The sequence below is a fragment of the Sceloporus occidentalis genome, unplaced genomic scaffold, assembly GCF_023333645.1.
Source record: "Sceloporus occidentalis isolate IW3139 unplaced genomic scaffold, rSceOcc1.0.p SCAF_3, whole genome shotgun sequence".
Classification (NCBI taxonomy): Eukaryota; Metazoa; Chordata; class Lepidosauria; order Squamata; family Phrynosomatidae; genus Sceloporus; species Sceloporus occidentalis.
The window spans coordinates 107,292,495-107,307,277 of NW_028316983.1; the positions used below are offsets into that span (position 1 = coordinate 107,292,495).

The 14,783-nt window shown below is 39.2% G+C and overlaps 1 protein-coding gene across 1 annotated transcript in view; it reads left to right on the forward strand.

The window, feature by feature from the left end:
• Positions 1-14,273, forward strand: part of KCNT2 (potassium sodium-activated channel subfamily T member 2) — a 281,831-nt gene extending 267,558 nt beyond the window's left edge. Inside the window, exons 28-31 of the mRNA XM_089515794.1 lie at positions 1,967-2,267; positions 8,741-8,825; positions 10,494-12,715; positions 13,671-14,273. Of these exons, the coding sequence (XP_089371920.1) occupies positions 1,967-2,267; positions 8,741-8,825; positions 10,494-10,605 (498 nt within the window). The 3' untranslated portion in view covers positions 10,606-12,715; positions 13,671-14,273. The remainder of the gene's footprint in view (positions 1-1,966; positions 2,268-8,740; positions 8,826-10,493; positions 12,716-13,670) is intronic.
• Positions 14,274-14,783: the final 510 nt, after the last annotated feature.

Consider the following 14,783-nt stretch of genomic DNA (forward strand, 5'->3'; position numbering starts at 1 on the left):
GCAACTTGGATCACTTCCACATTTTAAATTCTTTTTACTTCTATTTGATTCCACTATGATTGCTCAAACACAGGTTCTACAAACATATTGCATAAGCATAGTATTGGACTGGTTAAAACTAAGAGTGAGATGGTATCATAGATATGGAAAAGAGAAATCAGCAAATGTAAAAGAAGTTCAGTACTGTGCATGTGTGTGTTGAGACAGATAGATCGATATGTATGCACACACATCCCTTGTAAAAATTAGCTCCTATGTTCATATTCGTCCCATTTTTTCCCTTTTGTCTATCATTTCATTCACCATGCACTTGGTGTAACAAATAAGCTTATTGCATAGTGTTCTGGCAATGCTCTGGGTATCAAATGAGAATAGAACAGAACTTACTTTGAAGTTTATTACACCAATTTTTCCCCATTATGCGCATGGGAAGGGGATGCTCATGGGTGCGTGCGACCAAGAAAAATGCACATCAAAGCATCCTCTAAAAGGCCCCATTCTGGTGCCCAGCACCAGGCCATCCCCGTTCAGTGCTAAGGAGTGCCATTTTTGCCTGGCGGAAGCATCCCCTTCCCGTGCCCATAATTTGGGGGGGGGGGGGAAATGGGTGCGATAAACTTCTTTATCTCACGGCTGGGTTCCCTTCTAGTTCCCAATTAGTGCTGATAGTGTCCCTAGCCCATCCCAGAGTGAGAACTGTTTGAAATAATTCTCAGCTAGCAAGAATGCTTTCAGACCGGTCTAGGTGATGTAAGTGTAATAAGCCGACCCTTTCTCAACATGTCTTCGTGTTCTGATTGGCTAGGACAATTTCCTCCCGTCCCATCCTAGAACGTCTACAATCTCTGCTGACATGAGGAGGGCACCACAAGTAGTGTTAACATTTAATTATATTCTTATTCATGTAATACTTTTTTCCCCCAAGAAAAAGAATGATCACAATGTAAACTTCTCTGTAGCATGTTTTTGGATGGAGAATCCCCCCCCCCCCCCATATACTGAGCACCTAATAGACAAGAGAGAAGCCAGGGAAAGGGAGCAGCCCTCAGGGCAACCAGGTGTGTGTGTGTGTCAGGCAGGCAGGGATGCCTCTGTGTGTGTGTGTGTGTGTAGCAGGCAGGGATGCCTCTGCCTGTGTGTGTTTTCCCTGCAGCCTCCTACTTTCTAAACTTTCTGAGTCGCAGCCCTTCTCTCCCTCCGACCTCTGCGCCTTGGACCAGCCCCCTCCAAAAGCAGGCCGGGTGAGATTCCCCCCCAAAACAGAGGTGTCTGTTGTCCGGCTCTCTTCCTCCTCCTCTTCCACAGCCATGACTCATTCCCTTTGGCTCCATCTTGCCTTTCTCTTCCTGCCTGCTTCTTTTTATGGGCAACTCCAGTGAGCCAGGCGGGGTGTCTGACCCATGAAGTGATAAGATCATAGAGTGATGACATCACTTACTGCCATGGTACTAAAATCTTCTCTGCAAGGGTTTACACATGTGCAAAATAAGGACTGCTTGGGAATGATCTCGGCTACAGTACCAATAAAACAGGACATGCAGTGCGATAAAATGTGTTCTCATACTGTTACCATTACGTTATAAATTACCGAATGCAGTAACACCCGTTCCCATGTTGTTTCTCCAAGGAACGTTTCCAGGTACTGGTGTGATAAACGTAATAGTTTGAAGTATTTCTGTACCACTACGCTAAACTTTGTTAGTGGCTTAACTAAGTTTATATAACAATTTTCTGGAAGGAAATACATTACTTTCTTTCAGTAGAGTTTACACTACAAGTCCATTGTCAAAAAAAGTGTCTGTACCATATATCAGAATCAAAGAAAAAAATGGGAATGGGAGTGGGAATGGCACTGAGGATAGTGTATGGTGTGGTGCGAGAGATGCTAAGTTAAGACTGATTATTTTAGAGAAAGTGAAGATCCTTTCCAAAGGATTTAATCTCTGGAATATCTTTCTCTTTACAGTCTCAAATATCTATCAGTGTGGAGGAATGGGAAGACACTAAGGACAGTAAAGAACATTTTAACTACCGTAGCAACCATCGCAATTCAACATCCAGTGACCAGTCAGACCATCCTTTGCTAAGACGAAAAAGTATGCAGTGGGCTCGACGGCTGAGCCGGAAAGTGCCAAAGCACTCAGCGAAAACAGCAGAAAAAATAAGTCAGCAGAGAATGAATTTATACAGAAGGTCAGAAAGGCAGGAACTTGCTGAATTGGTGAAAAACAGAATGAAACACCTTGGTCTTTCAACAACAGGTTATGGTAAGACTTTTCTCTATAGGGAGAGGGAGATGTATGATTTCTGCAGTTACGCCTTGGGTCAAAGAATGCTAGAGCTTTCTTATTTCCTCCCTCCCCAAAGACTCGTAAGGAGTTTATCACAAGGGGAAAATTGGAAGTTTAAAAAGGTCAGAACCCACAGTTATCCAGCATATTAGGCACAATTGTGCAAATGGTTTTCAGAAGACATTGCACACAAACTGCTTAGAATCCAACAAGAAAGTGACATGAACCAGGAAATAAGTATTTTTGAGAAAATATCGTAAATTCATTTCCATTTCATTCATAAATTCACTTTTTGTTCAATTGCTGTAGTGTGAAAGCTACTTGCAGTATATTCATGGGATTCTCCCTGTTTTTGTGTTTGTTGCCAGATTTCCCATGGCTCTTTGGGGTGAGTTTACTTCCAGTGCTGCAGAATAAGTAAAATAATGCTTGTCTGAGTCCAGACACGCTTCTCTCTCTCTCTCTCTCTCTCTCTCTCTCTCTCTCTCTCTCTCTCTCTCTCTCCCTCTGTCTCCTGCTTCAGCCACAGCAATCCCTAAACTATCTCCTTTAAGGGATTTTGGACTTCAGCTCCCAGAATACCAGGCTATTGGCTAACATGGATGAGGCTTCTGCAAGTTGAAATCCAAAATCCCTTGAAGGGGACAGTTTGGGGGTCACTTTAGCCTTTCGTCTGAACCAGAGTTCCTAAAGAAACAACTACTGAGGCAAAGGTAGGAACAGAGCAAGCGAGACAGAGAAAAGGCTGAGTTCCCCCTCACTCTTTCCTGTGTCTGTCTGTCTGTCTGTCTTCTGCTTTAGCCTTTCCCCATAGCCAGGGCACTTAAAGGAAAAGCTGCTGAGGGAAGGCAGGGACACACACACACAGAGATTTGTCATGGTCAGTGTGTGAAAATAATTTGCGCACTTGATCGCTTTTTTGGGAAGCATGTGCTTTTATCATTATTGGGATGGAGACCCATTTGGTCCTGTCGTATGAAAACCATTTGCACATTTGTGCACAAGTGCAGATTGATTTCAGATTCTGCACAAGTTAATAGCGCTTTGAGGGGGGAACCATTTACCCAATTCTGAGTGAATGGGATCTGACCATTTAAAATTTCCAATTTTAAATTTCCATATGATAAACTCCCTAACTAAATTTAGCAATCATTGTATTAGAAAGATGACTTCTTATGCATTAGTAGCTCATAAATGGTTAGAAGAGAAGTGTCCAAGTTTGTGCATGACTCAATTTTTTTATTACATTTTTATAATAGTTTAAATTATAACACGTAAACACTGCTGCCATACGTTGTGTTGAAAATAAAACAGCATTACTTAAAGAATTACATTATCTGACGCCTTAAACAGATACTTTAATGTTACAGATATTACTGTAAAAATCCTGTGTCTGTCATTTTTCTCTGCACTTCCTCCTATCTCACTGTCTTATGCAAAGTATTTTTATGTTTCTTATCAAGTTCTATTTTAAATATTTTCAGATGGCAACTGCAGTATATATATTTATCCCTTAAGCTAAAATATGTTTTCAATTGATATCTATTCTTAATAAAGTTGAATTATGTTCATCTTTTATTCCATTCCTGTTCAGTCTTTTCTGGTGATTTCCCATTTACCAAATGAGTTAATTTGTCCATTTTTATCATATCCAATAGTTTTAGCAACCATTCATCTATAGTGGAATGTTTTTTTGTTTTGTATTGCTTTTGTTTTCCACATTTGAGCAATACTTATTCTTTCCATGGAATTTATATATAATATTTTTATCCAGTTTTTGTCATGGGCATATATGGTATTTTATTTCACAGAGTCATAGAGTTGGAAAAGACCACAAGGACCATCCATTCCAACCCCTGCCATGCATGAACTCACAATCAGGGATGTAGCCAAGGGGGAGTTCTTGGGGTCCGGACCCCCCCTTCCATTAGAAAAATGAATGGTGTGTGCTGCTGCGCCACCGCACCCAAGCCCGATTAAAATGGTGGCACTTAGTCTGGACCCCCCATTCCTAAAATCCTAGCTACGTCCCTGTCACAATCAAAGCACCACTGACAGATAGCCATCCGGCCTCAGTATAAAGACCTCCAAAGAAGGAGACTCCACGTTTTCCCAAGAGAGTGTGCCCACTGCATGGCAAAAGTTGAACAGCTCTTACTGTCAGGAGGTTCCTCCTAATGTTTAAGTCCTGTAGCTTGCATCCATTGTTCTGGGTCCTATTCCCTGGATCAGTGGAAGACAAGCTTACTCCATCCTCAATATGACATCCCTTCAAATAGTTAAACAGGGCTATCATATCACCTCTTAACTTTCTCTTCTTGAGGCTAAACATACCCAGCTCCATAAGCCACTCCTCATAAGGCATGCTTTCCAGACTTTTCACCATTTTAGTCGCCCTCCTTTGGACACGCTCCAGCTTGTCAACATCCTTTTTGAACTTAGGTTCCCAGAACAGGACACAGTATTCCAGGTGAGGCCTGACCAAAGCAGAATAGAGTGGCACTATTACATCCCTTGATCTAGACACTATACTTCTATTGATGCAGCCTAGAGTTGCATTGGTCTTTTTTGTTCCTGCTTCATACTGTTGACTCATGTTCAACTTGTGGTCTACTTGGACTCCTAGATCCTTTTCACATGTAGTTTCATTCAGCCAGGTGTCCCCCATCCTATATCTATGCATTTCGATTTTTTTGTCCTAAGTGTAGTACCTTACATTTCTTCATGTTGAAATTTAGTGTCTTAGCTTTGACCCAGCTTTCTAATCTATTAAGGTCATTTTGAATTTTGATCCTATCCTCTGGTGTATTAGCAGTTCCTCCTAATTTGATGTCATCTGAAAATAAGCAGGCTCTCTATTTTTTCATCTAAGTCATTGATAAAGTAGTTGAATAGCACTAGGCCCAGGACAGAACCCTGTGGCACCCCACTGGCCATTTGTCTCCAGGATGAATAAGACCCATTGTTGAGCACCCTTTGGGTTCAGCTGGTCAACTAATTAAAAATCCATTTAACAGTTGCATTGTCTAACCCACATTTTACTAGCTTGTTTGCATGAATATCATGGAGCACCTTACTGAAATATTCTATGTCTACAGCATTCATCTACTAAATTGGAAATTTTATATATATAGCTCAGATTATTCCGACATGATTTATTTCTCAGAAACCCATGTTGACTTTCTGTGATTATGGCATTCTCTTCTAAATGTGCACAGACTCTTTATTTAATGATCTGTTCTAGAATCTTTCCTGGTATTGATGTCAGACTAACTGAGCAATAATTGTAGGGGTCCTCTTTTTTGCCTTTTTGAAGATGGGGACATTGTTTGCCCTCCTCCTCTGCTGGCACTATTCCTGTTCTCCAGTTCTCAAAGATTATTGCCAATGACTCTGAGATTAAATTTGCCAGTTCTAATATCCTTGGATGTCATATTAAGTAAATAAATTTCAAGGTTCATTTCAAATTTTATGTTTAATATTATGCTGATGTTTGAATGTATGGGTGTCCAAAACTTTTTTATTTGTGGGCAGTTCCACAATTTCCAACATTTGTTGTTTTCTGTTTTGTATATTTTGGTGATCTTTGCTAGTGTTAGATGCCATTGAAATGCCATCTTTTGAAAGTTTTCTCAAATCTTTTGGCTTTTTGTGTATTGCCGTGTCTTTTTTATGGCATAATGCCAGCTTTCCAGTTTCTCTGCCAATATCTTTTGCTCATTGTACAATGGCATCTTTGATGGTGTGCATTATACCAAATTTTTCAAGTGAAAATTTTAGCAAGACACAGAGTATCATGAAGATATTTGGACACAGGAACAGGGCAACAAAATAGCAAACGTGGTTCTATGGAAATGTAAATTAGTGTACACAAAAGTAAGGTGTGTAGAGAAACTCTAAGCATCTTTTGTATGATGTAGATACATAGAATCATAGCTTTGGAAGTAACTCCAAGGGCCATCTAATCCAACCCCCTGCCATACAGGAATACACAATGAAAGCACACCCAACAGAAGGCTGTCTATCCTCTCCTTTAAAACCTCCCAAAGAAGAAGACTCCACCACATGTGGAGAAAGTGTGTTCCACTGTCAAACAGCTCTTACTGTCAGGAAGTTCTTCCTAATGTTTAGATAGATTATCTTTTCTTTTGTAATCTGAGACTACAAAACTACAAAACTTCAGATTCTACTCCTTTTCAGATCCTGTCCATGTGGAAAAATCCTGTCTTCTTCTGCCTCTTAGTACTGTAAAATTTTTCTTGTGTTGATCCATAGTGATCAAGCACTTACAACTGATTCCTTTTGCTTGTAGAGCACTGCTACTTTTGTCTTTCATACTGTCAAACTAACACATCCATTTAAACAATGCAACAGGAAACTTTTTACACTGGGGCAAAGCAGCCCTGTTTTCCCTTCAATCGGTATGGTACCACATGACAAGACACCATGGTCCCGAGGCTGGCCACCACCACAGTCTCAGATAGACCACTGGCAAGGAGCACTTTTTTGTGCTCCTTTTTCCAGCATGTCTGGGCTGCCTTAGCCAACCTCAGGCCAGCTTCCAGCCACTCTGGGGGCATGCATCATATGCACATCCCTTCCCTGAAGCGTCTTGAAGCTGCTCTAGCTTGCCCATGTGTTTCTGGCCCTTGTTTTTCATGTCACTGATCCTAGCTGTAAATATTACATTCTTTTACAGAAAATGAGGTGTCGTTTCCTAATACACTGATTTTGAGCGGTTGACAAATCACAAAATGTTTTGCATATTAGCTGAATATGCTTTGTACCAGTAGCAATGCCAACATTTTATATTTTATTTTATTTTATTTAAGCCAAGGGAGATGGGAAAGAATGAATGTAAAAGGATGAGCTATATGAGGGAAAATTTGAAGAGGACACCATATTTCAGATTGGGGGGTCAAAAGTAAATCTGGAGTCTTAGGAGATTAAAAAAATGTTCCTAAGGAAAATCAATGAAATGTGTTCTTCTTGGTATAGTAATTCGACATATGCCTTCTCTATTAAGTAGATAATGTGGAATGCATCTAACTATGGCCTCCCTAAATAAGTAACAGTTATCTATGTTTAATACTTTTACATGCTTCATATTTTAAAGTTTTGACGCTGCTCCATATATGGACCATAGCTCATTGTGGATATACTTGATAGACATGACTGAATGTCTAAATCAGAATGTTGAATAAGGTGGTATTATTAGACATTGTGCATCTGAATATTTGTTTCTAAAATCATATGCTTTCCATGGTTTGTACTTTCTTTGAATTGTACTTCATGTGTTGATACAGAATCATGCTTACCTTGTCATCAGTGGCTGAAGAATATTATCCCATATTACCTTGACCATGGCTAGTGGTGGGAATGCCATGGACATTAGCCTCTCACCTGCCCCCTCACCAAAAGTATATCATGAAAACTAACCATGCTGGCAATCTGGAGGCAATGCCATATCTTGTAAACCACTCCACTTGCTACTCTTGTGTTTTTCTCTAAGTACTACATTTATGTGTAAAATCCTCCATGAGCAGAAGCATGTTTCTTCACACACTACAAACTAAGTAGTGTGTTGTTGTTTTTAAAGAACCAGTACTGTTATCAAATAATAATGAAAACTGATGAAGTGTTAATAGCTGGGAATAGTTTCTCAGCAGTAGTAAATTTCTACTAAGAAAAGGTCATTGCGAAATTGTTTTATTAGACGAGTCACAGACATGTTGAAAGGTTTTGACTGTTCATAGAAGACATTAATTTTTATGAAGTGTTGACTGCTTTTCTGTCTCTTCAGCTACACAGGCGTGTGTGTGTGTGTGTGTGCGCGCACACACACACACACACACACACACTGCCTTGCCCCCCCCCCCAATAGCAATATAAATGGCAAGGAGTATAACAAAGCAAGAAAGAACCACAAATCATAGACACAGTATACTGTCTAATTTAGATGATCTTAAATTGGGAAGCAAAATGATGACTTGGAAAAGATCACCAGTAAAAAATTATCCTATAATTTCAGGCTCTCTGTAGGTTTTAGAGGTAAGATATAAAGTTTTGTTTTAGCAATTGTAAAAGGACAAACAATGTGAACCTACTTTATTGAAGATAGTTTATCAAAAAGTTTATTTTTTTAGAAAAAATGTCAAAACTTTTCTCCTTTCTGTTTACCAGTTAATGATTGCATAGTTGTCCCTGTCCTTTTCAGATCCTGGTCCACCTTGAGGCCTAACAAGCAATGCAAGACAGCGGCCACTCTTACCTATTGATCATGTATTTGTTCTTCTCTCCCCTTGCCTCACTTTATCTTGTTCTTTGTCTTTCAAAGAAGAATAAAGAAAAATGATAGCAGTATATCTGCTCTGACTCATCTTGCATCATCTTGATCAATCCTTCTCAATTTCTCTCTATCTTCATTCATTTCCTCTTTTCTCCTATAGACGAAATGAACGATCATCACAACACCCTTTCATACATCCTGATCAATCCTTCTCCAGACACACGACTTGAACTGAATGATGTTGTGTAAGTTGAGACTACAAAAGACAAGATGCAGCTGACTATTTGTTTGCTCTATCTTACAGCAGAAACTGTTAATTTTATAGATTAAGCTGAATAGGCTTTTTTTTTTTAAATCAATTTAAAATAGGAGGCTTCAAGAAAATGAATGTTTTCAACCTACTATCATAACTGCTCAATGTTTTTATGGTCCCTGTTGACCATCACAGTTGCACACAGTGCTGCTGGAAACCATTTTACTTCTTCTGGGTGTTTTGTGTACATAATGGTAGCATCTAATTGCCCACATGGCAATGCTGCAAAACCATATTAGGATAAAAAGCAATACTTCTTCGGTGCCTTCTAAATAAAAGAAAAGGAACATATTCCTTCTATTTCCACAACCAGAGAAGGGACAAGACACTATTATATCCATTTTGCCTTCCCCTGAAAATTCTTTCAGTGTTTCTCTTAACTTGACACCCCACTAACAGGATAGAGATGTTTGGGGGATCCCCCACAACCACCTATATTTTTCATTTGGTTGCTTTCTTATCTTTCCTTAGAGTGACTCTATATAATCCAAGGATATTGTTTGGATAAAAATATCTGCCCTTGACAGAAAAGTTGAAATGTCCTAGGCCAGCTTCGTACACGTATTTTGTTCTTGCACACACAAATGAAAATGTGCAATGGTTTTCTCCTTGATGGGTATGATTCCAAGAATTTTTGTACATTTTGATGATTTCCCCCCTATTTCAGTTTTTGGGGAGGGAGGGAAAATTTTTTAGAACTCTCCTCCCCATCACACTTGTGTAGTGGAAAGTACACATATGTATGACACCAACTGGATTATGGACATTGTTTTTGTGTAAAATTCATTGTTCTTGGAAATGATTTTTTTTTGTGTGCAAAAAAAGTGGTTTATTGATCGTTTTGGTTTTAAGCAACGATGAAGAATCCTGCTGCAGTTGATATCAGGTTGACAATATATGTGAACATTATGTACAACCTTACGTTTTCCTATTTCATAAAATGTAGGGAAGCTTTACTGAGGTGCTAAAGATGGAAGAGTCTAGTTTGAAAGGGCCATTGAACTGTGAGATGGCTACCATTGTTGTTGTTGTTACTTTTATTAGCATCATCATCATAATCATTATTTAAGAGAAAGGCACCATATAAATGAAGTATATAAATAATTTTTGTTATCCTTCCTTTCTGCTTAGCTGGTTTTTCTTTGCTTAAGATTTCATAATTACTCTGATAATGTTCTGTATGTCTGCCATAACTATCTGTGGTTAGTTCAGAATAAAATGCATTTCAAGTACTGGTAGCCTAGTTATGTGCTAGGAAATACAGTGGTACCCCGGGATACGAATTGATCGCGTTACGAAATTTCCGGGGTACGAAAAAGTTAGATTGGAAAAAACTGTTCTGGGTAACGAAAGATTTTTCGGATTACGAAATTCATTTCGGCGCGAAATTTAAATGCGAAGCGCGGCTAGCGGCTTTCCAGCGCTAACGGAAAGCCTTTTCGGGTTGCGAAATGTATCGGGTTACGAACGGCGCCGCGGAACGAATTAATTTCGTAACCCGAGGTAGCACTGTAAAGTCATTTTGCATTCATGTGAGATTTTGTTTCTTGTTAGACTTGATGAATTCAGAAGAAATTTGTATATCTTTTTTCCCTCTAAGATACTTGATCCGGCCAGATCCACTGTCATATGTTCCAAACAGTGCAACCAGCCGGAAAAACAGCTTCTGCAATGCCATTGGACAGGACACCAGGGAAGAAACACAGCTTTGATGCATCACGTAGATCATCTATGAAAAGACAATTTTATACCAATAGCTGTTTTGAAATTTTGTGAAAATAAGATAATGAATTTATTATGTCTGGAACTTTTATGAGAACTGACACAATGGGCATCATGGCATCATGGTCAATTGATTCACTGGAATTACTGGAATTAATGCAGAAAGTTTCTAATTTTTTCATCATGGGGGTGCAGTTAATCAAAATGCAGTGGAATTTAAGCACGTATGCTCATATTATTGTTCAATAAAAGGAGGAAGTGCATTATGATTTTGTCAAAGAGACACTAAGCCTTTTCTCTCCTGATTTCAACCAGCCACTGTGGGGCAGTGACTAATTCTTAACCACACTACATAGCTGTTATTGTTATTTTTGTATCCATAAAATGAAACATCCATGAACTTCTTATTGTTGCTGGTAAAGTCAAAGAAAAGTTCAGGCTAAAGCAACAAATATCACTATTGACTAATAGTAGTCTGATGTGTATTTTAATTTGCTTCTTATTTCACTGCATTTCATATCACACAAATAGGTTTCTCAACAAATATAAAATCCTGGCTATTTCATATCCATTATTTGTTCAGTTTTGTAGCCCCCATATAGAAAAGTTCAGCACAAATATCAGAAACAGAGGCAGAAGAGCAGTAAATAGATTTTAGTCCTAAATGCATGGTCTAAAGGATACTGAAGTGAGAATGAATTCAGTATTATTGCTTGTTTGGAAACCTGTACATTAAAATCGCACATTTATCAGAGGTTTGTTTGTTGTCAATCCATTGAGGAGGATAAGCTAGGAAGCCTTCATAGCAGTTAATCACAAATTCACAAATTTTGAAAAATGAGGTAGTGGTAGACTGTGAAATGTTCATTATGGAGTGGAACTAAGTGTCTATGAAGCAATGAACTTGTTGAAATTATGGTGATCTGACAACCACACTAGATGGCAGGTCACTGGGAGCACTATGCAAGAATAAGAAATACAAATAATAAGTATCTTATTATTGGAGTGCATAGTATGGCTGCAAACATAGCCTATTGTATACCCAGGTAATATATAGTTAAAGGTCCACAGGCTTGTAATCTGCCTCGTGAGACTTATGGACTAGCACACTCTGGCCTGTGCTACCACTGTATGGTGATGCATCAATGGGCAAATCATTCCTAGGGAAAGGGAAGAACATTTCTGCTGGGACAAAAGCCTCTGAGATCTAAAATAATCCAGAGAGTTTTGGTTGACTACACTAACGGTAAAACTGTAATAACTACAGTATTGCTCAGACTGTACTCTGAAGAGCATGTAATTTGATGATTCATCCAGCCTTAACTCTACATAGATACAGAACCCAAAACAGAAGGCAGTTGTGATGCTGGTTTTGAGAGAGTAAACATGTACTATTACTTAATGCATAGAATCTTTCTTTATGTGGCTGAGATATATGCCACACTTGTTGAAGGCCTTAAATAAACCCATGAGTCTTTGTAATTCCTCTTTGCAGGCTTTATGAGGACAAAGTTGGATTGCATCACACTGCCCTGCTAATATGAGGTAGGAGTCATAGCATTTAAGATTTTCACCAAAGGATTTCTAGTGAAATAGGAATGAATACGCACACACATATATATAACTAAAGTAGCAGGACTGAACACACAAAACATTGTTCAGATAGGGCAAATGGAGTAGGTTAGGGGCAATGCTGACTGTTGCTTGAATTCTTTCTTAGCATTACATGTACAGCTTACATTTTCTGTATTATTTTAAAGAGCTGCTATTAGTTTGTGTGTACTAATAAAATGATGCCAAAACTGCTCAACAAAACTATCCATGCATGTGACAGTAGCCTACTGCATACAACAGCATCTTAAATGGTTGTAATATTTGTTGCAAGGAACCAGCTATTGTTCCAGTCATATACACTAACAATTTGTTTATTTCTCTATCTTCCATGCATCAACTATGTGAATAAAAGCGATTTTCTTATGCAGTCTGTTCCTTCCACATTTGCAGTGTGAAACAACAGCAAACACTTTTGCACTTCTGTCCATTAGCAAGTGTTTGGTGATGCCAGAGTGTTGAAGGCGATATTTTGCAAAATTTGGAAATGTATGTAAAGCAATGTTTTTCTGTATCCACCTTTCTACTAGCTCTATTCACTTGTATGGAAAGCATATACCAAGGACCTCAAAGACTGTATGAATCATTCTGTGAGCCAAAGAGGCTCTGGGCTTGGTTTCTGTCCTCCCACCACATCATGAGATTTTCAAAAGTGGACTGTCATAGATATCATGATATATAATGGAAAGAAAACAAATTCCAAAAATAGTTTAAACAAGCAGTGTTAACACACACAACCCAAACTGGGCATGCCCAAGGTTTTCTGTGCATATCTAAAGCAAGTGCTTGTTTTTTTATTACCATACTAGAAGTCATCAAAAATACTCCACCAAAATAATGTATGAAGTGGTACAGCATTTCACATCTGCAGAAAATCCAATTTTCTGAAAAAATCTAAACCTCAGTCATTTCAAGAGAGAATGCATGGCTTTAGATTATATAAAAGAGAAACTAAATGATTACAGAAGTAAGTAGATTATTTAGAGCAAGACCTATGATGCTGTGAAATGGTTAATATTCTCGGGGGAGGAGACATATACTTCATACCGCTCAGTTTATTATTCTTTTTCAAGTTTTTTCAACAACCATTCAGGGAAAGCTCAGCTTTCTTCATTTTGGTGCATGCAAACTAGCCATGACCAGCACATGACCTTTGAGATTTATACTTTGGTTTGTGTAGCCTCTGCACTGAACTTTTAGCAAACCTGGATGTTACAGTCTTCTAAGTTATTGCTCCTAGCAGACATAGATTCAGGGCAGAGTGGATAAGTCTTCCCCTTATGATTTTGGCATACAACCAACTAATTTTAAAATAGACATGTTGGGAGAAATTCCCAGCTTGACCCATTGAGTCAACCAGAACCTAGTACATCAATATTTATGTAAACACCTTTGATTCACTTGGTCATTAAAATGATTAGGTTTTCTCATGTTTTATTCTTAGGAGTTCTTTCCATCAGAAGAAAAGGAGTGCCAGGATGATGGGCTCCAGCAAGAATAAGAAGAGAAACTGGAAGCTCTGGTTGATATAGAATGTTTTGGGGCCACAGAAGGTGAAGCCTGAACCCTTCAGCATGAGCCTTTCACCTCTTTGGGCGCAGGAGGACACAGAAATGCTAACTGGAGCAAATCCAACAATGAAGGGATATTCAGCTTCAGGAAACGTGCATAAGGGAGACTATGAGTTAATCAGTTTTAGTTACAGTTCTCTGACAGCTGGCTGTAAATTAGCCTTGACTGACATGATCATTTGTTGTTTTTTCAGTAATTTACGTAGGCTATGTATTTTGTTCCTGGACTGTGAAATGTACTTGGACTCTCTTCAGGTTTCATCTTCTTTGGATCTTAACTTCAGTGCGACTCACTCCTTGGACTTGTCTTCACTGACCAGGATACTACAAGGACAGCCTGGAGTATCCTGGCCCCACAGCTGTCCCAATCTGCCCCTGTTGCCTGGCCCTCTGATTCCATGCCACATCAGGTGTCTGCATGGGCAACCTGCTGGGCTGCCCTGTGTGTATGGCACTGCCACGAGTCTCTCACTTCTGAGGTCATAAGGCACTCAGTGATGAGCACCAAGACTGATTGAATGAGTGATTTGTGCTAGGAGCAGGAGCAGATGTACTGGGATGCCAAACAGGACATCAGTGAAGACACCAGCTTCAGGATGAGATCGGAGGGCTCTTGATCTTCTGGAACAATGGGTATATTATTTTAAACTGTTTTACATCAGTAATCCCATAGTTCTGGTGCAGAACTTGCCGGATGTCATCTGGACTGCTCACACCACAGCTAGGATTTGGGATGCCAGAAGTGGTGAGAAATGGACGTTTTGGCTTAGACAGACAAAACTCTTGTCTTTTGACTTTGGACTGCCTTAACTGTTCCACTTGTCTTTTCCCTTCAAATTTGCCAACCTGTGACCCCGTGTGCTTCCTTAGACTATGGGGATACAGGTTTTGGTATTTGCCAACCTAGAACAGCACCAATTTAGCCCTGTAGTCTTTTTGCTCCTCTTTCCAGGATAGTTTTAGTTACAGTAGGACTGAGGTATTTG